The following is a 22,879-nucleotide window of genomic DNA, read 5'->3' on the forward strand; positions in this document are numbered from 1 at the left end:
CCTTAGTCAGGGTCTTGTCTTTCACCTGACTCATCACATAGCGTCCTAACTGGTCTAATTTCATCTCCTGTGGCCCTATCAATCAAGTCTCCATGCTGCTGTCAGCTTCGTTTTAATAAAACACAAACTGCATGTCTGACACACAGGCCTGGGATCACTGAAAGCTCCCCTTGACACTCAGGATTACACATGAACCCTTTTCCCCTCCAGGATCTGCTTCCTACATGCATTTCCAGCTTTGTCCCTCATCAGTCTAATCCTGTCCGTCAATTAACCCTTTAGTTTGGGCTTCAGTTTCAGAGGATTTTGAGTTCCTTGAATGCATCGTGGTCTCTCTCGCCTCATTATTCTTGTGTATAATGTTTCTTCTACCTGAAATTCCCACTACTCTCTTGCCTTTGCTAAAATAACATCCATTGAATTTCAATTCTGATGCCATTTCCACAATGAAGCCTTCCTTGCTCCATAGTATACTTTTAAAAACAAGTTGTCACATTTTCTGTATGGCATTGCAATTGTCGTCTTTTACCATTAGCTCTCTATCTCCATGCCTTTTACTACTCATAGCACAAATTGATTTAATCAATTGTACCATGACTGGCCCTGTCCCCAGAGTCTACCCATTCTGCCCTAGAGCTTCTGGACATACCCTTGGTACAGTTCCTCTGCTAGAGTTTGTCAGTGCTTTGGCAAGTGGTGAAAAAAAATGTAGTACTTTGATCTGAAATCATCAGGGATTTTGAGATGAGACTAGGATATGTCTTGATTTTGCGTAGTGAAGGAGAAAGAAACAAGAGAATTATGGAATGACCTCATACTTATTTTAGAGAATCATTTTAATATCATCTATGCTAGGCATGTAAATTGTGTTTTTATCTTTATGGTCAGCCCTTACTGTTCACTTTACCATGATATATGTCAGAATGATAGTATTTGACTCTTCAAGTCAAGAGCTCTTATCAGCAAAACTCCTTACTGTATCTTTGTGTTATGGGTTTATTGGGATGTACCAATTAATCAGTTCTCTTATTTGTAAACCATTTTAAAATTTATTTTTATAAACCATGCTCTATCTAGTTATCTGTCATCCCTGTAGTCTTCTGCCACATTTTATCCTTACACACATCTTAATTGCTTTATTTAGGAAATATGTATAGAAAATATATAGGGAGGAAATTGTAGCACTTATTTCTGAGTGATGGAATGGTCAGATGACATTGTTCCTTCAATTTTTAATGCTTTTCATATTTTATTTTATTTTTAAATTTTATTTTATTTAAATTCGATTGATTAATATATAGTGTGTTATTAGTTTCAGAGGTAGAGTTTAGTGATTCATCAGTTGCATATAACACCCAGTGCTCATTACATCACGTGCCCTCCTTAATGTCCATCACCCAGTTACCCCATCTCCCCCTCCCTCTCCCCTCCAGCAGCCCTGTTTGTTTATTGTGATTAAGAATCTCTTATGGTTTGTCTCCCTCTCAAATTTTGTCTTATTTTATTTTTCCCTCCCTTCCCCTATGACCCACTATTTTGTTTCTTAAATTCCACATGTGAATGAAATCATAGATAATTGTCTTTCTCTGCTTGACATTTTTTGCTTAATGCTTTTTATATATTAATGGTGAACTATTTTTTTTAACCTTTATTGTTTAAAAACTTTTTAAAAGGGGAGAACAAAAAGCAATGAAATAAAGGGAACATACATTCATAGGAAACAATAGAATTTTATATTCAGGCCAGTCCCTTTCTCTTTGACTAATGACCCAAATTTCTATTTAAGAGAATGCCATTAATTTCTTTAACCAATAAAAGTTTATGAAGTGCCCAGGTTCACTAGGAGGAAAAGTACTGTGATTGAGGAGACAGAAAAACCCAACTCAGCTTTAGAAGGGAGGGAAAGTGGAAAGGAAGAGGAAGTGATATTGGAACTTTATTTCAAAAGATAAGCGAGCACTGACTGCTGAAGAAGCTAAAGGAAGGTATTCAGGCATTGGAAACAGGTTTGCGCAGAACCACACAGATATCGAGAAGCTGGGGGTGCTCGGGATGGCTGGCGATTGCTATTTCTGTGACATGGAGAGGAAGAGAAAGTTGTATGCCATGTTGTTTCGCTGATCCATAAATTTTAGGAGGTCTTGGTAAAAGGAAATAAAAAGTTATTTTTCTTAGTTAGCTCTTCACATCTATGTAATATCTGATTTCATTGACATTAATACACGTGGCAGTTTTTCCTTAGTCTCTATTTCCCGGGTATCAGGATTGTTTGATTTCTCTGTCTGTTTATTTGTATAACGCCCATTGGACAAATCCTGTTATATTTTTGTGTTGTCATAAGTAGTTTTGTCTCCATCTGTGGTTTTAAAACACAGTCTTTGCATTTGACTCTTCCTGTCTCAGGCACCATTTGGGAATATGATGAAGCCGTTAGCGAAGAGACTTTCCTAAATACCCTAAAGTAATAGTAAACTGCTCATTGTTACTTGTAATTCATGTTCCGTGGTTGAATATTTAGGGAACACTGACTCCGGAGCGCACAAGAGCAGTTTGTGCAGGATGACGCTGACTTGTTATGCTCCACTTTGAATGCACTGTGTGCCAGGCACATCACTTTATGATTACAGTTCGTTTCAACCAGAAGGCCTCTAAATAAATTTTTTTTTTAAAGATTTTATTTATTTATTCGACAGAGATAGAGACAGCCAGCGAGAGAGGGAACACAAACAGAGGGAGTGGGAGAGGAAGAAGCAGGCTCATAGCGGAGGAGCCTGATGTGGGGCTCGATCCCACAACGCTGGGATCACGCCCTGAGCCAAAGGCAGATGCTTAACCGCTGTGCCACCCAGGCGCCCCAAATTCTGGTTTTGTTAATCAACAAAGGTATAATTATGTCATCATATGCTGTAGGCTTTTAAATCAATGATTCTGAAGCAGATTGTTCTTTGATATTTCCATCACTTTTTCATGAGTTTGCATAGGGAATTTGGGTAGTTAAAAGTTGAGCACCCTGGGCAGACTTTTGATGCCTCCTGATGGCAGGATGTTTACGGTTTTTCTGAATGAGATTGACTATCTGGTGAGCACCCAATCTACTGAATAAATGAGAGCCCTCTGTTGGAAGTCTGGAGGCTGTAAATGTTTCTTTTTCATGAGCCCCAACTTTGACCAACCCTCATCTATTCAAACGTACTTAATTGTGTCATTTTGATGTGTATAATTCTCAAAGTGCTTATGATTCTCAGAGTATATTCTGCTTCCCATAGCATATTCTGCTTTTCGGAGGTTCTTTGTAGTGACCTCTGAGACCCTCTGTGGCTCATTGTGGCAGCTAATTCCCTTCCAGACACCAGGGGCGGTGTGTCCCAGCTTTAGCTGCCACAGTGGTTCCTAAGTTTGGCTGTGTGTTAGCATTGCTAGGGGGTTTAAAAGAACACTGATGCCTGTCCCCACACCAACTTAAGTAAGTCAGAATCTGTTGGGAAAGGGACCAGGCTATGGTGTGTCCTAAAAGTTCCCCCGGTAAATCTACTACGTAACCAAGATTGAGAATGAGCAGAGTGTGGATCAAGACTGAAGATAGGCAGGGTGTGCTCTCCTTTGGGCAATGGGGAATGGGGCTGAGGAGTCTGAGCAGCCGTGTCTTGGGGAAGGAGGAAATGGAAATACAGATGGACTCTCCTAAGGGAGTAGCAGTCTAGACAGAGAGGTAGAGTCAGGCATAAAGTCAACAGAATGGGGACTGGAGGGCTTGAAGAGAGAAACTCAGAGCAGGGGGTAGGTCATGGGGCCTGGAACAGCTGCTGTGTCATTCCCTGTGCCCTTGAAGGTGCGTGCCTGAAGCAGGCAGAGCCACACGGTGAAGAGATTAGGATGGGGAAAAAAGGGACAACTCAGTTAAATGGACAACAAAAACTCCAAATTAGTAGAAATTTGGTTTTCCTGCTTACTCTCTTCTGTTCTCGTGTTGAATGCTGCTGATTTGCATGTGGGTTGTTGGACAAACGAAGGCCACTGGAAACCTCATTAAAGCAATGTTTAGTAAAAGGTTCTGTCTACCTGGTTTTCCTTGCACTGTGCATTCATACCTTGACTGTAACAATCAAGTATATTTTAGTAGGCTCAGATGCTGTTGTGTATCCAGAGGCATCCCTTAGGCCTGCTCTTCTGTCCATTTTCAGCACTGCTAGCACTCCCTTCCTCCAGCTCCAGGACCTGGATGAAAAGCTAACTATGCATGTAACCAGAGGGTCTGCTTTTCAGCACAGGAGCTGCTACCAGCCTCCCTTGTGCCTGCCTCTGGACATTGTTTGATTTCGTACCCTGGTGCCCATGTTTCTATTGAGTCACCTCCCTGGATTTGGTGATTGGATTTTTTTTTTTTCAAATGGCTGAGCAGCTCTAAATAGGCTTCAGATATCTGCTGAGCCTCAGATTTGGGATCCCAGTTCACACTCTGATTGCTCAGGCCCCCCTCCTGGCTTCTGGTTGTTGGAACATGTACGGGCAACCATCCTTAAGAAGTCCAGGGCCGTGTCCCCATCCCCTTCTCCTGCCCTGTAACACACCTGGTCACAAGTAATGAGTGACTTCAATCAGGGATCCTATCAAGGTGTCTAAAAGTATATTTTTGAGTTTGAGTGAACCTAAACTTTGTGAGGAATATATGCATTTCTATCTCTACACTGAGCATTAATATGCACAATACTCAGTTTGGTTTGATATCACCTTCCAGTTCTTCCTCACACGTCTGGTTAAGAAGGTTGTGTTCCTTCCGAATGCGGAATTTCTCTCCTTCTCTTCAGATTCAGCAAGTATTCGCTCAACACCCACAGCGTCAAGTACTACCTTAAGTCCTTCTACCTGTGTTTATGTCATTTCTTGACGCGCTCAGGATTCCAGAAATGGTTTCTGATCTTCAAGGTTCTGGCTTCTGGTCATTTCATATGTTATCAAACATTCTACAGTGTTTCCCACAAGCTGATTACTGCTTAGGACAGTGTGCAGTTCCAGTATATGCAAGGGATGGTCTCTTCAAGGGAGAGTCTATTTTTAATGGAAAAGTGGGCCATTTGATAAAAATACCCAGTCTAACCATGACCTCTTCATTCAAGAGGAGTTAAAAGTGAATACCTTTGAGTTTCAAAGGAGTGCTTTTTTGGTTGGACGTGGATGTGAGTAATTTACCTGTTAACATTTGGCTGTTAATACAACGGCAGGAAGTTGATGTTTGACAGCAAAAATAATTCTAGTGTAAGTAAGAACTTCTGAAAGGAGCCTGAAGAAAAAGAGAGCTTACAGAGCCTTGTGTTGAATCAACAAAATAAATCTCATTGCAGATTAAGGTACAGGTATGGATTCATGGAAATGGAATTAAAATTTCAGAAGTACTGTGAAATCCCACAGTTTGAAATCTAGAATATTAAGGTATGGCTAAATCAGTATTGACTTCTTTTTTTTTTTTTAAAGATTTTACTTATTTATTCAACAGAGATAGAGACAGCCAGCGAGAGAGGGAATACAAGCAGGGGGAGTGGGAGAGGAAGAAGCAGGCTCATAGCAGAAGAGCCTGATGTGGGGCTCGATCCCAGATCGCCGGGATCACGCCCTGAGCTGAAGGCAGACGCTTAACCGCTGTGCCACCCAGGCGCCCCCAGTATTGACTTCTGAATTAGAGTATTGATGAGAAGCATCATCTCTATTTGATGAGGAACTATTTTGCATGTTGTGGTGTGTGTGTGAGTGTGTGTGTGTTTGGGAAAGCGGAGCAATGTTACAGGAATTCTGTGTTAAATTCTAAAATTAGAACCATAGAGATTTTTAAATGTTATATTAGATTCTGATGAGAGTTGTATGTTTTGATGTAAAAGCAAGTCTATCTTTAAATGTCAAGCAGGAGTTTGGCTTCTGTGATGGTTTGTTTTACATGTCAGCCCACCTGGCTATAGTCCCTAGCTGTTTAATCACACACCAATCTAGATGTGGCTGTGAAGGTCTTTTGATATGTGGTTAATACCTAAAATCAGTTGACTTCAAGTAAAGGAGTTTGCTGTTGATCATGTGGGTGGACCCCATCCGACCATTTGAAAAGACTGAAGAGCAGAAGCAGGTTTACTGGAGAAAGAAAAAACATTCTTCCTAAAGACTGCAACATCAGCTCCTGCCCAAGAAATTCCAGCCTGCCAGCCTGCCCTGCAGAGCCCCCACAATTGCATCAACCAATTTCTTGAAAGAAATCTCTTTATTTACGTGTATGTGTCTGTCTATCTATCTATCTATCTATCTATCTATCTATCTATCTATCTATCTATCTATCATTATCTCCTACTGGTTCTTTTTCTCTGGAGAACCTGACTGATACAATTTCCTAAATGGAAAGCATTTTGATGATGTCACATGGATAATAACCAGGAGGATGCTGGGATAGGAGAGTGGGGTCTGTCGTTCCGATGCTCCCATTTCCATGATGCTTTACCAAGCCGACCTCCTTAAAAGGCTGTGCAGAGCTTTCCCTGACACAGCCGCTGCTCCCACTGGGCCTCCCTTGCTGTCTCATTGCCCTTGCTGCTCCCTTTCACGTGCATGCTGCCTTCCGCCCTTTTTGCCTTTGTGCGTCTGTTGCCTTCTACTTCAAACATGTTTTTCTCTCCTATGTCCCTCCTCTGTGAAGCCTGCTGTTCTCCCTGCCCCCCTCTTCATGCCAGAAAACCTGGGAGCCTCTCATCTCTGCCTGTCCTCTCCCTTAGAGTGTTTTCCACATCAGGCTCTGTTGATTGGTCTGTGTGTCTTTTTTCATTTGCTAAATGGTAATCACCATGTCTTATCCATCTTTGTATTCCCAGCACCTAGTACAATTCCTGCCATAGAGGAGGTGTTCAATCAATATTGTTGAAAGACTGAGTAAATAGCTCACCTCTCCTTCAAGTTAAGGTGCAGATGAGTGGGAGGTGTCTTAAGTGGCTATTCTTTCAGGGCTAGGTATGTTCCTTGGACCTAAGGCTCTTAAAGAGAAATCCCCAGGCAAACAGACATTTAATTCCTACCCAGGGCCTGTGCTCTCAGTATTTGATGGTGGGGGTGGAGTTGGTGGGGAAAATGATATATGCACCAAGCAGATTTAAGCTGATTCTGCAGAAACCTCTGGCATCATATGTTGGTGGTATGCATGCTTCACAAACTCAGAGTTTGACTTTGGGCTGATTTATTTTAACTCTTCTAATTAACTTCTTGAGGGTCTACCTGTATTCATTAGTAAGGAGTCCAATCTCTCTTTTGAAGTTTTATCCACCCAATTGGTCTTAAATTTGGTGCCTTGCCTAGTACCATGTGGGGTCGCTGGGATCCGTTTTAAGTACCAGCCATAGGAGCACTCCGCCCTCTGGTTCTTCTACCTTACCTATCTCTTGCTGGCACATGGTGTCGCTGTTGAAACTTGTACCTGCATAGTTGCTTATCCATCCAGCACAGGTGCCCTCCCTGGCCCAGACCATGCATAGGCCACGAAGGTGTCCCTTTCTCCCAAATGGCTGGGTTCAGAAGAGCTCCCATCGGTCATACTGAAATCAGCTCTCCTACCCATGCTGCTGATTGGGGATGCCCCAGTTGGCTGCTGGGCCACCCACTTTCCTCACAGTTTTGTTTGGAGAGGCCTCATCATTCTTCCTTACCATTGGGTCTGACATCAGGTCTTGCCGACAAGCCTCTGCACTCCCCCTCCTTGGGGACCAGCTCTGCATGTCAGGAGGCTTGGAGAGCTTTGCGAGAGTCACAGAAGTTTATTATACTTTTCCCATTCCCCTTCCCCACTAATGTTCTTATCTTAACCCAGAGAGCTACTGGGAAATTACCCAAGTGATTTTTCATGCAACTGAGGAAACAACTGCTTTGAGGTGACTTTCTGCTTCACTCCTTGAAATAAATGAAGCAGATATAAATTTTTATGGGTCTTTCAAATGGCACTTGATTTCATCTCTACCCTGTCAGGCATTATGTGTGTAAAAATGGTAGTCCTTGCATTTGGTAAGGCTATATCATCACTTTTCCATTAAGAGATACCAAGAAGCATGATTAGGTTAGAAGCAGATGTTAAAGATGTTAAAGATTCAAAACCTTATGGAAGCAACTCAAGCCATCTAAATTCCAAATGTGAATTGTCCACCGTCTTTAAGACAGGGCTAAATTACATTGTAGACTCCATTCCCTTCACTACATCATTAATTTTCAACTTCCTCTTTTATTATTCCTTTACATCGTTCCTGTTCGAGCCAGGCTGTTTCGCTGATTGCAGTGCTCTAACACACGTGGGCTTGATCACACTTTGGGTGTCTTCTGTTGTTCCTCTGCTCCTCTTTGCGGCACCCTCTAATCCACGTTATGAATGCTGTATTGATTTTTTGCTATCCCAGTGTTTCTCCTGGAAAATGATAGTAATGGTGGGGTGCCTGGGTGGCTCAGTTGGTTAAGCTCTGACTCTTGATTTTGGTTCAAGTCATGGTCTCAGGGTTGTGAGATCGAGCCCCGCGTGGGGTTCCCCACTGGGCATGGAGTCTCCTTAAGATTCTCTCTTTTCTTCTCCCTCTCTAAATAAATAAATAAATAGTTATATTTTTAAAAAATAACAGTAATAGCTACCATTTCTTTTTTTTTTTTAAGATTTTATTTTTTTGAGAAAGAAATAGTGAGAGCGGGGGCGGGGGTGGAGAAGGGGCAAAGGGAGAGAAGAGGCAGACTCCCTGCTGAGCAGGGAGCCCTAGCCCTGAGCAGGGAGCTTGACGTGGGGCTCAGTCTCAGTCACCTGGGATCACAGCCTGAGCCAAAGCAGACGCTTAACCATCTGAGGCACCCAGGCCCCCCAATAGCTATCATTTCTTAAGCTCTCCTATAATAATGATTGTTTTTGTCATTAAAAAATATGGAAATAACATACTTACACAAAATTACATAGGACACATATGTGTAGCTTAATCATTGCATAGTGAATTGTTATAAAATGTTTTTAAGTGAACACCCGTGTGATCCATGTTATCACCATTCACGTTTAACACAAACACATTGCCAGCATCCCAGAAGCCCCATGGCTGTCTTTCCTGATAATAAACCTCTCTGTCCCGCCCTCCCTCCAAAGCAACCACTATCTCACTTTTATGTTCTTCCCTCTTGCTTATAATACTTCCCGAATTACTGCAGCTTAGCTTTGCTCTTCCTGAGCTTCATATCCTTGTAATCGTACCGTATGCTGTTTTTTTTGTCCGGCTTCTTTTATGTCATGGTTTCTGAGATCCATCCAGGCTTTGTATCAGAGTGGTTTGTTTTCATTGTTGAATAGTCTCTGCTGTATGATGAAGCCATGATATATTTACCTTTTCTTCTGTTGGTAGATGAATATTCAGGCTGTTTCCAGTTTGAGGCTGTAACGATGCTGTAAACATCCCTGCACATCTCTCTTGGTGCCCCTGTATACATCTGGGCCTTGAATTGTCTTTTGGGAAAGTTTCTAATTATAAATTCAATTTTGTGAATTGGTATAGATCTATTTTTTTAGTGCTTTTTATTCCTATGTACCTTTTGGTAATTCATAAATGTTTTTCTAGAGATTTGTTTTTATCTAAGTTTCTTAAAATGCACTCTTATTATCTGTTTAATCTCTGTGGACCTGTAGTGATGCCCCTTTTTCATTTCTGATATTGGCTGTTGGTGCCTTCTTTCTTGGAATTTTGATAGAGAGTAATCAGTTTTAGGTGTTTTCACCTTTGTTTATCCTCCGTATTGTATGTTTCTGTTTTCCTAGTACTTGTTTATTTAAATCGTATTTAATTTTTTAATTATTTTTATCTTTTGAGTTTCTTGTTTTTTTTCCTCTACTTTGAGGAAGATTCTTAATTCCTTAGTTTATTTAGCATTTCTTCTTTTCTAATATGTTAAAATTAAAAGTTTAAACATTGTTTTAGTTGTATCTCACAATATTTTCATTACTACCCAGTTAATATTTTCCCTCTCCCACTGAGATTTCTGTTTTCACTCACCTGTAATTTGGACACGCGTCTCTTGGTTTCCAAAGATCTGGGGATTGTCAAGTTATCTTTTTATTAATGATTTATAGTGTAGTTACATTATGGTCAAAGACTATCCTCTGTAAGATTCAGTCATTTAAAAGTTTTTGCGACTAGCTTTGTGGCATTGTTTATGGTCGGTATTTCTAAATATTCCTGTTGCATTAAAAGAATGTGTATTCTGCAGTTGTGGTGTTAGTCATTTATGTATATCCATTAGCGAGAGTTGGGTCATTCTCTCATTCAGATCCTTTATGTCCTTTATGTCTTTACTGACTTTTTTGTCTGCTTGTTTCATTGGTTATTAAGAGAAATATGTTGATATCTCCTATTACCTGTGTGAACTTGTCTACTTTTTCTTACCCCTTTGTCAATTTATTATAAATTTCTATATTGTGAGGGCACATTGTGTCTTCCTGATAAGCTGAACCTTTTGTCATTAGTAAGGTTCCCTCTTAAGTTGTAATAGTATGTTTTGCCTTTAAAATTTGATATAACCATAGTTGTACCAGCTATATATTTTACATACATAATAGCTATATATTTATTTTTGTTATTGTTTGCATGCTATCTTTTTCAACTTAATTTTTTTTTTACTATCTTACTTTCAACCTTTAAGTAGCCTTAGTTTTAGATGTGTTTATTTTATAGAGTAGCATATGTTTGAATTTTGACTTAGGAGGTGTGAAAAATATCTTTATTCTATCCTCACACTTTTCCTCTGCTTTCTGCATTGTCTGTTTCCTCTGGGTGCCTCATTTTTGTTTAGTTTTGTGCTTTTTTTTCTTGTTAGAGATTTTTCTCAAATATATGGTAATGTCCACTATCTGCTTATTTTTAAGAAGGGACAATAAGAAGATGATTAGACAGTCTCTGTGCACAGACAAGCTTATGATAGGAACTTCTTGAGGAAGGGGGCTGTGGTTGATGAGCATTTAGCTATTTCACTGGAGACCTCAATTGTTAATAAGCTTTTTGGGGAGGGCAAGGCTGGTCTTTGAGATATTTTCAACCCAGACAAACGGCAATGTGGGTAATGGAACTCACAGATATATAATATTATATTACTATACATATTGTATATGTATAATATATAGTGCAATATACATATATTAATTATAATATTTTATACAAACTTGTATTTTTACAGCTCCTATTTTAACTAAAGTGTCTAACTTTTTGCCTGAATTTCTCCAGATAGTCTATGTCCATCTTTGCTAGGTGGGGTGAAAGTCATTTCCTGGTTTTATTGGCTCAGGGAGGATGCCTGGCAGTCTAACTACTCATCATGCAGGATTTCCAGCTTCTGTTTTCAGTTCTGCCCTTCCCCTCTCTCACCTTCTGTTCTTGAGTTTTTGTTGAGGTTCACAGGCAGAATTTAGCTCCCTCCTTAATGCACATCCCAGAAGGATTTAATCATACAGAAAACATTAAAACCATGTTCATTGCCATTCCTTAATCTTCTTTGCAAAATTTCATTAAGATTTCCCATTTTCTGTCATCACCTTTTCTACTCTGCAGATTGATTCTTGTATTTCTAGACTGTACCTTCTGGAGAGGGGAGACCTGTCTTCTCACATATAACCCTGCCTCTGGACTGCTGTGACATGGGGCACCTAAAGAGGCTCCTAGGAAATAAGGGCTAGGTTAGAAGTCCCTGTTGAAGCATGGACATCTGGTTCAAGGACAATGGGCAGGTGTTGAAATGGAAGGAATTATTAGGAATAAAGCACAACAGATTTTATTCCTAGCCCCATCTGAGTCCAAAGGAATGAGGCTAGTCTACATGAGCAGGTAAAAGGTAAAAGAGGCATTTTGCCACCATCTCTGTGGGCAGTTGAGGTGTAAGGGATCAGCAGCACTGAGGATATTGGCGTCCGGTGGCACAGGCGCAGTGTAGTAATGTGCGTGCACTGGTGATTGATCTCAGAATTGGTGAAGGTGGTGTAGGTCGCCATGAGAGAACCTGCAACAATATCTTCTTTGTCATTGGCACAGACATCAGTATCTTTGGGCCTTGGCACACACTGACACCATGAGTAGCAGTAAGAGAGACTTTGGTGGGCATCAGTAGAAGAGAGGATATCTTGGGAACCGTCTTTGGCAGTATTAACTTTAAAATAGCACCGTGGTAGCTGAAAGTACTAGTTTCAACACCACAAATTAAACTTTCTGAAAACTCATTGTATTATTTGGCAGGAACTTGATAGGCCTGAAATGCTCACAAGGTGGGTGGAAGTTTGGCTTTATTACCTTTTATTTATTTTTTTTCATACCATAGGCTGGTGTGGTATAGCTTGGGAAGCACACATTGCAAAGCAGAGCATGAAATTCTTTATTGTTAAATCAAATGAAGCTATATAATTAGAAAAATTGCAAGCAAATTTATGGAGCAATAAGAATCATGTCATTTCTAATTTGAAGGGCTTTTGATAATACTTAGGCGTTGTTAGGATAAAGAAATGCCCTGTGGGCTTGGCTCTTACACAGAGGGTCTAAGTGCTGAGCTGGCTGTGGGTGAAAGGTGTGTGCTCTTTAGCATCCTGAGAGAATTGGACACCTGGGAAGTTTTTGAGTCCTAAACCTGCTACCCCAAGTCACTCCTATCTTTGGCAAACTCAATTCCAGGGTTCCCCTCCCAAGCTCCGTGAAACTCTCTCCAGCTGTTTATTTTACACTAAGTGATGTCGGTTTCATCTGATCTTTTTGTTACCTTCTGCTGACACTTTGTAGCAGCCCTGGAAAAATCTTTGGTATGTTGGAAGTGCAGCCTCCACTCTCTCTAAGCTACACTTTATCTATCTTTATTTTGTCTTTTGTCAACACTTTTTATTTCAAAATAAGGTTCCTTTTAGACCAGCAAGCTAAGAGATGTAACCTTTTTATCTATAAAACACACAGCTAGTCCATTTATTGTCACTTGTTTGACACTCTTCTAGTGTGCCCCACATCTCATGAAATGGAGACACATTCTAACATATTGGTTTTATCTAGAGCACGTATGCTCATTTTTTAACTGGTGCCATTTGGAACCTCAGCACCCTTATGAATTTTGTACATGTGAATAGTACACTGAGATTTAAACAAAAGTCTCCCTGTTGTCTTAGGCAGTGGGGTAAAGAGTGGGCGCAATGCATTTAGCCTTGTTCTTCTTAGGAGTCATTTGAAAATGAGCGGTAGTTTATCAGCCACACTGGTGACTCTTTTCTTTTATAGCCAATTTAATGGCATCCCTCTCTCAAAGGATTTACAAGATTCTCGTATTCTTAAAATTGAACTAAATATTCAAAAACACATTTTTAGACTGTAACGTTTTTTCCTTGGCAAATGGTTACAACTTTTTCATTGCAATGAGTGGAAACTCATTTAAGTGAGTGTAGAACAAAGATGGGAGGAACTAATTATTACAAATTAGCAGGACATTTCTCATGGAATCTGAAGTACAGAAAGCTGGTCGCCGGAAAATGGTGGAATTAGACCCCCACCTGTTTTCTGTTATCTTTCTTCTTTCGCCTTTGCGTGAGCCAATGTACCTCTATCTTTTGTCTGTCTCAATATCCCCTTCTCTCTTGCTGCAGACTTGAGTTCCCCAGTGCACGGGACAGAATGTGGACACATTCCATTTTTTTTCATCCAACCTTGTGGCTAAAGATTTTCTGCTTTTTTTTGAATCCTGGTTCTCAATTACCAGAAAAGGAAAAAAAAATAGGCCACTGGCAGAGTTGGATTTTATTGTATACATGTGTCCATAAGCTTACCCCTGGAACCCTGATTGGGGAAGGGTGGTTGTAGGACAGAGGAAATTATTAGACAAGAAATACTAGATGATAACGTAGGAAGTGACCACTTAGCTCTGAGGTGCTATTTCCTTTCCCTTGGAAAGCTATGAGTTTATAAGTATCAGGCCTGTGGTCTACCATATAGTGAGACATCAGTAATTATTTGTTTAGTGAGTAAATGAAAAGAAATAAGGTAGATGCTTATCTAATATAAATTCACATGCTGCAAGAAGGGTTCTTGGTTGAGAAAATAAGCCCCTTCCCCCTTCCTATAAGTAGAGTCTAAAATGTCTTCAACAAGAACAGGGAATAAGTGATTGGGAAATAGTGTTGGGTAGCCAGCCATGGGGAGGAGAATGAGAGGTGATTGAATTTACAGCCAAAAGAAGGAGGAGGAGGAGAAAGAAAAGGAGAAAGGGAGGGGGAGGGGAAGGAGAAGAGAAGGAAAAGAATAATTATCATACTACCACAAAGCAATTATGCTTTGAATTTGAAAATTTTGTAGGGAGTAGAAAGACAGTCTCATTTTTCATGTTTCTTTATTTTATTGCACACAGTGGAAAAATTATAGTTTCTGCCAAAAGTTAATTATTGTATTTATGTCCCAGTGTTTTTGTTCTATTATTTCTTATCTATTTTGACCTTCTAACAGTCCTGAACACTTACCTTCATTGAAGAACATCCATTAAAATTGAACTTGCTTTTTGTTCTTCTTTGAGCAGCATCAGAATCTTAGCAGAATTTATAAGTTATTTTATGTCTCCCTAATTAGTTTGGAAGGAGTATCATTATGTATGATAGATTAATTAATGCCATTCTGGCTCAGCTCACAATTCACTTTACAATTCAGATATATTTTGTCTGAATAGTTACAAACACATTGAATGTTATTTAACATTAAAATGTGATCAAGTTAGATATAAAATTAATTTTAAGTAATTTGTGGCTTTCTGGATTCCTGTTGGGATTTATTGGGGCTCTCTTAGCAAAAAGTTTAGGATTTTACATTTTTATTCTTTCTCTTGTTTTTCCAGTGACTTTAGTAAAAAGATACATGAAGTGTCTTGGCTGTGTTTAATTCATTAGAAATAGAAGGTAGGCCCATTTTGGGCATCCACTTCAATTGCATATTCCTGGAATTTTTGTGAAGGTGAGAAAAAAAGTGAAGTAAGATAGAAACTTGGGGTATAACTACAAAAATTCTGTAACTTTAAAATTAGTTTTGAGACGGTATTATTTTATAGCCTGGTAAACTTCTAAATTTTGACTTCAAAGAACAAACAACAAATGTAGTTTGGCAGTATCCATTTGAAGGGCAGCAAATTTGAAATAAATTTGCTTTCTTTTTTCACATGAATAAAAGAAATGTATTTTACTGTATAGCTCTTATATTCTTGGTGCCAGCAAATTGGTGCACAGAGTTATGTATTGATATCTAGTCTCATTTAAAAGGAATCTTTTATTTTTTTTACTTACTAGTTTTTGCCATCTTTCTGTTAATTTTTTATTGAGGTATAATTAATATATAACATTATATTAGTGTCAGGTGTACAACATAATGATTTGATTATTTGTATATACTGCAAAATGATGACCACAATAAGCTTAGTTAACATCTATCACCATACATAGTTATAATTTTTTTTTCTTGTGATGAGAATTTTTAAGATTTACACTCTTGGGGTGCCTGGGTGCCCAGACAGTTTAGCATCTGCCTTCTGCTCAGGTCATGATCCCAGGGTCACTTGTTGGGGTTAAGGTCCCAGCTCAGTGGAGAGTCTGCTTCTCCCTCCTCCCACCACTTGTGGTTTCTCGCTCTCTCAAATGAATAAATACAATCTTAAAAAAAAACAACAACAACAACAACAAAACTACACTCTTAGCAACTTTCAAATATCCAATACAGTATTATTAAGTATAGTTACCATACTGTATGTTACAACCCCATAACTTACTTATTTTTTTATTATTTTTTAATTTTAATTCTGGCATAATTAAAATAGAGTGTTATATTAGTTTCAGGTATACAATATAATGACTCAGGAATTCTATACATTACTCAGTGCTTATCATGATAAGTGTACTCTTTAATCCCTATCACCTGTTTCACGCATCCCCTCCACCCATCTCCCCTCTGGTAACCATCAGTCTGTTCTATATATTTAAGAGTCTTTTATCTGGTTTGTCTCTTTTCTTTGCTCATTTGTTTTGGTTCTTAAATTCCACATATGAGTGAAATCATATGGTGTTTGTCTTTCTTTGATTTATTTCACTTAACGTTATACTCTCTAGATCCATCAATGTTGTCACAAATGGCAAAATTTCATTCTTTGTCATGGCTGAGTAATATTCCACGTCTTCTTTGTCCATTCATCTATGGATGGTCACTTGGGCTGCTTCCTCAATTTGGCCATCGTAAATAATGTTGCATTAAACATATCAGTAAATTCTGTGGGTAAATGCCCAGTAGTAGAATTACTGGATCATATGATAGTCTATTTTTAATTTAAAAGGATTCTTTTAAATAATAGGATTCTGTAGATACCATGCAGAGATTTTACAATATTTAACTTTTTTCATTATTAGTCAACTAAATTACATTCAGATTAATTTACAACATGTAATTGCAGAAAGCCAAGGATGTATTTTCATTTTGATTTGATTATATTCTTGCCTCTAGCTTTTTATTCTATGAGGTAATAAAAATGATACAATGATATTCTGTTCCTTGTTAGAACATCATAATTACATGCCCTACACATCTTTGATATTTGTTTTTAGTTTATCTTATATTGCAGATTTTTTATCTTTTATCCTTTTGTCCTCTTCCTGGTTTGGCCCTGATGTCAGATGATCTAAGTAATTTTGCATGAATCAATTGACTACTTAATTCATTTAAATATTTATTAAATCCCTATGTCATATTATAAGCTGGGCAAAAAGTTTACCTGCTTGGCCAAATGAAACATGTTCTTTATCCTTGATGAGCTAAGTCTTGTGGGAGAGAGGGGCAATGTGAGAAAATCATTAAAATACTTGAGGAAGATGATTTAATACTGAAGTATATTCAAAGTGTTATGGTAATTCCAAGAAAGGGATGGCTTTCAGAGATAATGGCAGGAGATTTCTCAGTGGCTAGGTTGAGTTAGTAATCTCAGGGCAGAAGAAAGGGGAGGCATTCCAAACAAAGAACATTGCACACAAAGATACTAAAGTTAAAAAAAAAAAGAAAAAAGAAAGAAAAAAGGATACTAAGGTGCATTATAGATAGTGGGGTATTTGGTGAGATTGATTTCATGGTGGTGGATAGCCTAATAAAAGGAGGTTGTGACATGAAGGGAGAGGTGTCTGAATGAAAGGATGGCTTGGCAGAGAGTGGACTGTCTTTCTATCCATGCTCTACTCTGATAGTGGGAACCACTGTACTATTTTAGAAAGCGGGAGCCAGTAGACTAGAGCTCTGCCATGTTTTACATGCCTATTATGAAATTGTTGTGCTAGAAGCTTTCCATTCTTATTTAAAAAATGTAATAATCTTAATCCTTAGGAAACCCATGTGAGAAATAGTTATTTTTATCCCCACTCTACAGATAAGGGAATGAATTGATCATTTTTCCCAGGTCATAAAGTGGGCGGTAGTTTGCAAACCCAGAACTTTCTGGTTCTAGGACTCCTGCTCTTTGGTATGATGTATTCCTTCCCCAGGGGTCACTATAGTGGCAATACAGAGTCTGAAATAAGAGGAAGATAGTCATGGAGAAATAGGCGGCCATTGCTTTAATTTAGAGTAGAGGGGTTTATGAACAGAATTAAGACATTGGTAGTAATGATGACAGAAAAACAGCATAGATTGAGAGCCTTTCAGAAGTATGATCTTAGTGATTAATCAAATGTTAGGAGTAAAGGAAGGGGAGGAATTGCTGATAAACTCAGGTTTCTGTATCTAGTACAGATGAGTTTCACTGAATGGGCTGAAGCAAAGCAAGGGATGAAAGGAATGGTTGATGTATGGTGAATGTATTCACAGGCAGGGTGAGTTTGTTCAACAAAAACTCCATCTGCAGTCTTCTTATATATGTCTTCCTTATAAAAATTAGAAGGTATATATGGCTGAAGTTGGGAAATTTGAGGTGGTATTTTTATCTGTAAGCATTGTTAGGTCCAGATGTGATTTTAATTATTCCAGGCTACTTCTAATAATTGTCTGCAGGATTTTGACATTCCAGTGCATCTTGCTTCATAGGTTCATACCTTAGCTCTTGCCTGGAAGGTTCATACACATGTATTGAGTTCCATCAAAGCTTTTCAATAAGCAAGAACTAAGAATTTTGAGCAAAAATATTAAAATGTGTTTATTTAGATAATAGTTCACTAAGTGACTAGATTGAAGGCTGTTAATCATTTCATTACAAACACAAGAAGATTGAGAGATGGTTAATATAATAAATCTAGGTTTAATTCCTGGTGTCTTATAGTGACAAATATTTTCCTCAATGTCACAAGAATACTTAGAATTTTTGCTTCAGTTTCATTGTGTTTAATGCAGGACTGTACTCCTGTAAGTCAACTCCTTATCCATGATTTACTTGTGTATGAAGCCCCCAATCTTGTTTATGCTGCCCAAACATGGCTGGGAGAGACAGCTGTGACATTATGAATCCAGCTGGCCACAGATGGATCTTCAGTGAAGCATGAATCCATATTGGTTTGGTGATCTATGTTTACTGCCTTCTGTTAAACTTTCAGAGACTCAATTCCTAAATCACCTGGCATTGACTACATCCATGTACATATAAGTAATAGACTGAAGTGAACTGGAACTTTCGTTGCTAGTGATCAAGACTGTCACCTGTAAGATCAATTTACTAGATTATAGCTTTATCGACTAGCCCACCTTAGAATCTGATTAGTTTATGCCCATTTAGCACATAGTTTTCACTCGGTGCGATAGTCTTGATAGCTTTTCAGGCTGTTTTGATAATTATGAACATTTCCAAGATCCTGTATATTGAAGTTTCCACACATCTGTTTCGGATTTGACAGTTAAACTTGAGATCTCAAGAAAAAAATAAAAACCGAAGTTACAGCCTGTAAAGAAATTCATTTAGAATTTTTAAAGAAAATATCAATGATTGATATTTTCCTGGAAGGCTGATAGAACTGTAGGATTTTCTAGGTCTATGCACAGGGGAAATAACTAGCTAAAGTATAAAACAAACAAAAATGTATGAATAGTTGAAATAATTAGCTGAAACTCCAAACAAAACTAAAACGTTAATGGTGCCTCCTAGCAAATAACATTTAATTCTGAATCACTCCCCAAAATATTGGGTATGAAATGTCACAACTTCGCTTTTGTAAAGAGCAATGTGATATTCAAACTGGGTAACATTGCTGATATAAATGTATGCACACTCTGTCCTTTACAACGAGAGCAGGAAATACTGTTTCTGTTAATGGGTATGCAAATCAATGAACTAGTATTTGCAAACTTTTGTGACAGGTTGCATGTTTGTAATTCTGTAATGTTTGTCTAAAGCAGCAAAAATTAGAATACCTACTACCTTTTATATATCACTCTTCACTTTTATATATACTAGTTATTTCATAAATTGTCTGTGCTATCTCATCTTCACTGTTACCATAGCATTCCGTACTCACCACATACCTGCAGTTCGAACCTTCCTTTGCTGCTGTTTCTAAGGTTTAGTATACACAGATCTACTCATACCATATAGAAAAAAATAGGAATACCTTGGTTTGCTTCGTTAATTCACACATTAAGCAAATGTTTGTTGATCACATACTAGATGCAGGCAGTGCTCTCAGTGCTGAGGAATCAGCAGTGAAAGAATGGCCAAAATAACTCCCTGTCCTCCTGGAGCTTATTATCTAGTTTTAGACATTGTTTTTCACTTGATTTTCGGTGATATGGTCCTGTTTCTTGACATCCTAGTAATTTTTCAATGAATAATGTTTGTTATGTATAAAATGTGTAGAGGACCTATATGATATTTTATTCTTCCCGAAAACATTCACTCTTTCCTCTGTTAGATGGAAGGAATAGAAGTTGATCACCTTAATGCAGTCATGGAATGGAGTGGGTAAGGACTGAGTCACTTTCAATAAGGACCCATCCATCTCTGGTTTTCTCTAGCCTCCCATTGCTCCATGTATTCTCTTGGGCCATTCCTTCTGGCAGGTTCTGAAACACAATAGTCTCCTCAACGTGGTGAGATTGCCAAACCTCTGCTATGCTTCTCAAAGACTTTCTGCTTAGTCTCTTAGCCTCCCCCCTGAACAAATTCATAATTTGGAAAATGTCTTGAAAGTAAATCCAGCTGTTTGTCATGCTGCCTTCTGGGCCCCTCCAAGATGAGGATCTTGGCTCCTTAAGTTCCTAATGTTTGTCTCTCCAGCTCACTGAGACTGCCCCCTGCCCAGGCAAAGCCCAGATTCTCATCCTCTTACCTTGGATGCAGAATCAGCAAATGTCCCCAGAGAAAATATAGCTAACCTTTCCACAATTCTCTCCAATCTGGTATCTTGGTTTTTCTAGTTCTCATTGTTTAATCAGCTCTCAGGTTGTTTTAAGCAGATTTGGGGGGGCAATTTTTAATGTTTTATTTATATTTTTTAGTTGTTCTTGGCTGGATCATTAATCTCTTGCAACCTTATCCCTATCTTTAGGTACTGAAATTAGAGAATGTTGTCTTCTCTTACACATACCTATGTTACCACAAGGAAGGTACCCTGAAATTTCCACCCTAGCTCAATGTATTCTAGAACGAATTGCAAAGCAGGCAGGTAGGGATGTGTCATTAAACACATCCTTCAAAATAAGTGTCATTGAAAGAGCTGGACGGTTATGAGAGCTAATACTCTAAAGTATGCTGAGTTCACTGCCCAAGACTGTTCAGCAGTAGTGATACCGAAGGGAATAAGACCAAGCTGTCCAAGTTAACTTGGGAGCTTTCACATGGAGGCTGCTTAGATTGGTGAACTCAGTGGGAGTCCAAGACTTGAGGGTAACTCTGAGGAGATGCAGCTGCTTGCATGCTACTCTTGACTTCTGTTATAATTATCCTCAAAGGAAATAAATCTCAGTCTTCATCATCTACTAAAATACTGGGGAATAGAGCAGAAATTCTTTGTGTTTTTTATATCTCACTAACTGTAGGAAGAAGATATAACATAGTGGTTAAATGTCTGGATTTGGGAGTCAATCAAATTTAGATTCAAACCTTGTCCATTTACTAGATGCTTGACCTTGAGAAAGTTGCAAAAACTCCCCAAAGCCTCAATTCCATATCTGTGAAGCAGGAATAATAATGATTTTCATTGCGCTGGCATGGAAGCTGTTGGAGACACTGTATTTAAAGTGCTTATAATGATCTCTGGAATATTGTAAAGAGCAATTAATGGTAGCTATAATTATTTTGGTTATTATGGAAACCTATGGAATAGAGACTCAGAATTTTGAGGTGAGATCTTAAGATTTTTATAAAGATCTAAGGTAGGTGAATGAAGCATGTGGGAAAAAAAAGTGCTTTTAAGAGTTCATAAGTTTATTTTTGTTGTTAAATAAAACTACTTAAATATTTGTTTTATGAATAACAAAACTATAAGAAAGATCTCCAGGAAAACAACAACAACAACTGAATTGGAGATGATTTACCTCCCAATGACTTCAAAAAAATATTTCTTCATAGTTTCACTAAATAACAAACGTATCATTTTCTACTGTATTTTGTTTTAAAGTTAAGCTAAGAAGAATCAATTTTAACTAATATTCTAGATTATACAGGGGTTATCATGTTTAAGAAAAGGAACAAAATTTAAAGTAAAAAAAATCTGAGTGAGAGAAAAACTTAGAGAGAGATGGAGAGAGAAAGAGAGAGAGAGAGAAATTTGATTCCTAATTACCATTCATTAATTCTGTGGTATTGATTGGGCAAGTTAAGTGATCTCCCTGTATCCCAGTTTTCCTGGAGAAATTGTACAAAGGGAAAATAATCCTTAGATTTTGTTGAATATCAAATGAGGAAAAGGGAATGAAAATTATGTGCAATAAAGCATAGTCTTGTTACTTATATTTAGTGATCAGTTGTGCCTTTGACTCTCTCTTTGGGCCATGAAGAACTTGAACTGGTGTTACAGGAAGCAGAAGAATTTGTGACACAAAAAGAGATGAAATCAAATCTGGTTATTGTTAGTTAAGTAATGATTTAAACCACATATATTGGAATCAAAATTTGCATTTGTTTATCTTGTGGAAATTTTCTCAAATGGACATTTTTTTGACCATCATTATATTACATCCGAAGCCTCGTCCCAGTACCTCTTCAGTAGTTCTGAGTCAACAGAACTGAAGGAAAAGTGAGATTTTCTCTTCCCTTTCAAGTTACTCGAATTCAGGGATTGTTTCCACTCTCTGCATACCTGAGTGAGCATGAAATGATGCCTTTACTGAGTATTTCTGTTTGATTTTTCAAAAACGGTTGTCAGTCTTACAGCTTGAAAATGAAATGCACATGGTAATTGGTATAGCCACAGTCAGTCTTCAGATCTAATTGGAACTGACCCAGACACCCTCAGAAGTCTTCCTAGCCTTTCAGATCTGTAAGCATATGTGATGAGACAAAAGCAGGAGAGCTTGTTGAAAGGGAGGGAAGTCCCTTTGCGTGTTGCTGAACCAGAACGCTTTGATACGGCTCTCTCAGTCTGGACAATGTCTTGTGTGTTTGTCTCCACAGAGCATATATCATTACAGACTATATGGGCATCCGAAATGAAAGTTTCATGAAATTAGCTGCAGTAGGGACCTGGATGGGGGACTTTGTCACAGCCTGGATGGTAAGAAATTTTAACTTCACCCATTTCAAACATTCGATGGAGGAAAACGTTCATGATGTTGGATAGACAGCTTTTGATAGGTTTAGAGCAAAAGAATTACTTCTCTCTTGCATGGAATAAATTCGTGAGTACAGATAAATTTAGAGATTATATGCAATATCTGTTTACCTTAGGGGAAAAAATTAATGCAACTAT

At 38.4% G+C, this 22,879-nt stretch overlaps 1 protein-coding gene across 9 annotated transcripts in view; it reads left to right on the top strand.

The window, feature by feature from the left end:
• The window catches only part of TMEM117 (transmembrane protein 117), a 488,268-nt gene that overhangs the window by 240,161 nt on the left and 225,228 nt on the right, over positions 1-22,879 (top strand). For 7 of the 9 annotated variants that reach the window (XM_087855786.1, XM_087855785.1, XM_087855787.1 and 4 more), the window contains one exon: positions 22,585-22,684. The exons of the other annotated variants lie outside the window; for them this stretch is intronic. In XM_087855786.1, the coding sequence (XP_087711912.1) occupies positions 22,585-22,684 (100 nt within the window). The remainder of the gene's footprint in view (positions 1-22,584; positions 22,685-22,879) is intronic. 9 annotated transcript variants of the gene reach the window in all.

Source organism: Ursus americanus, chromosome 25 (genome assembly GCF_024610735.1).
Source record: "Ursus americanus isolate L20-20 chromosome 25, mUrsAme1.1.p, whole genome shotgun sequence".
NCBI classification, from domain to species: Eukaryota; Metazoa; Chordata; class Mammalia; order Carnivora; family Ursidae; genus Ursus; species Ursus americanus.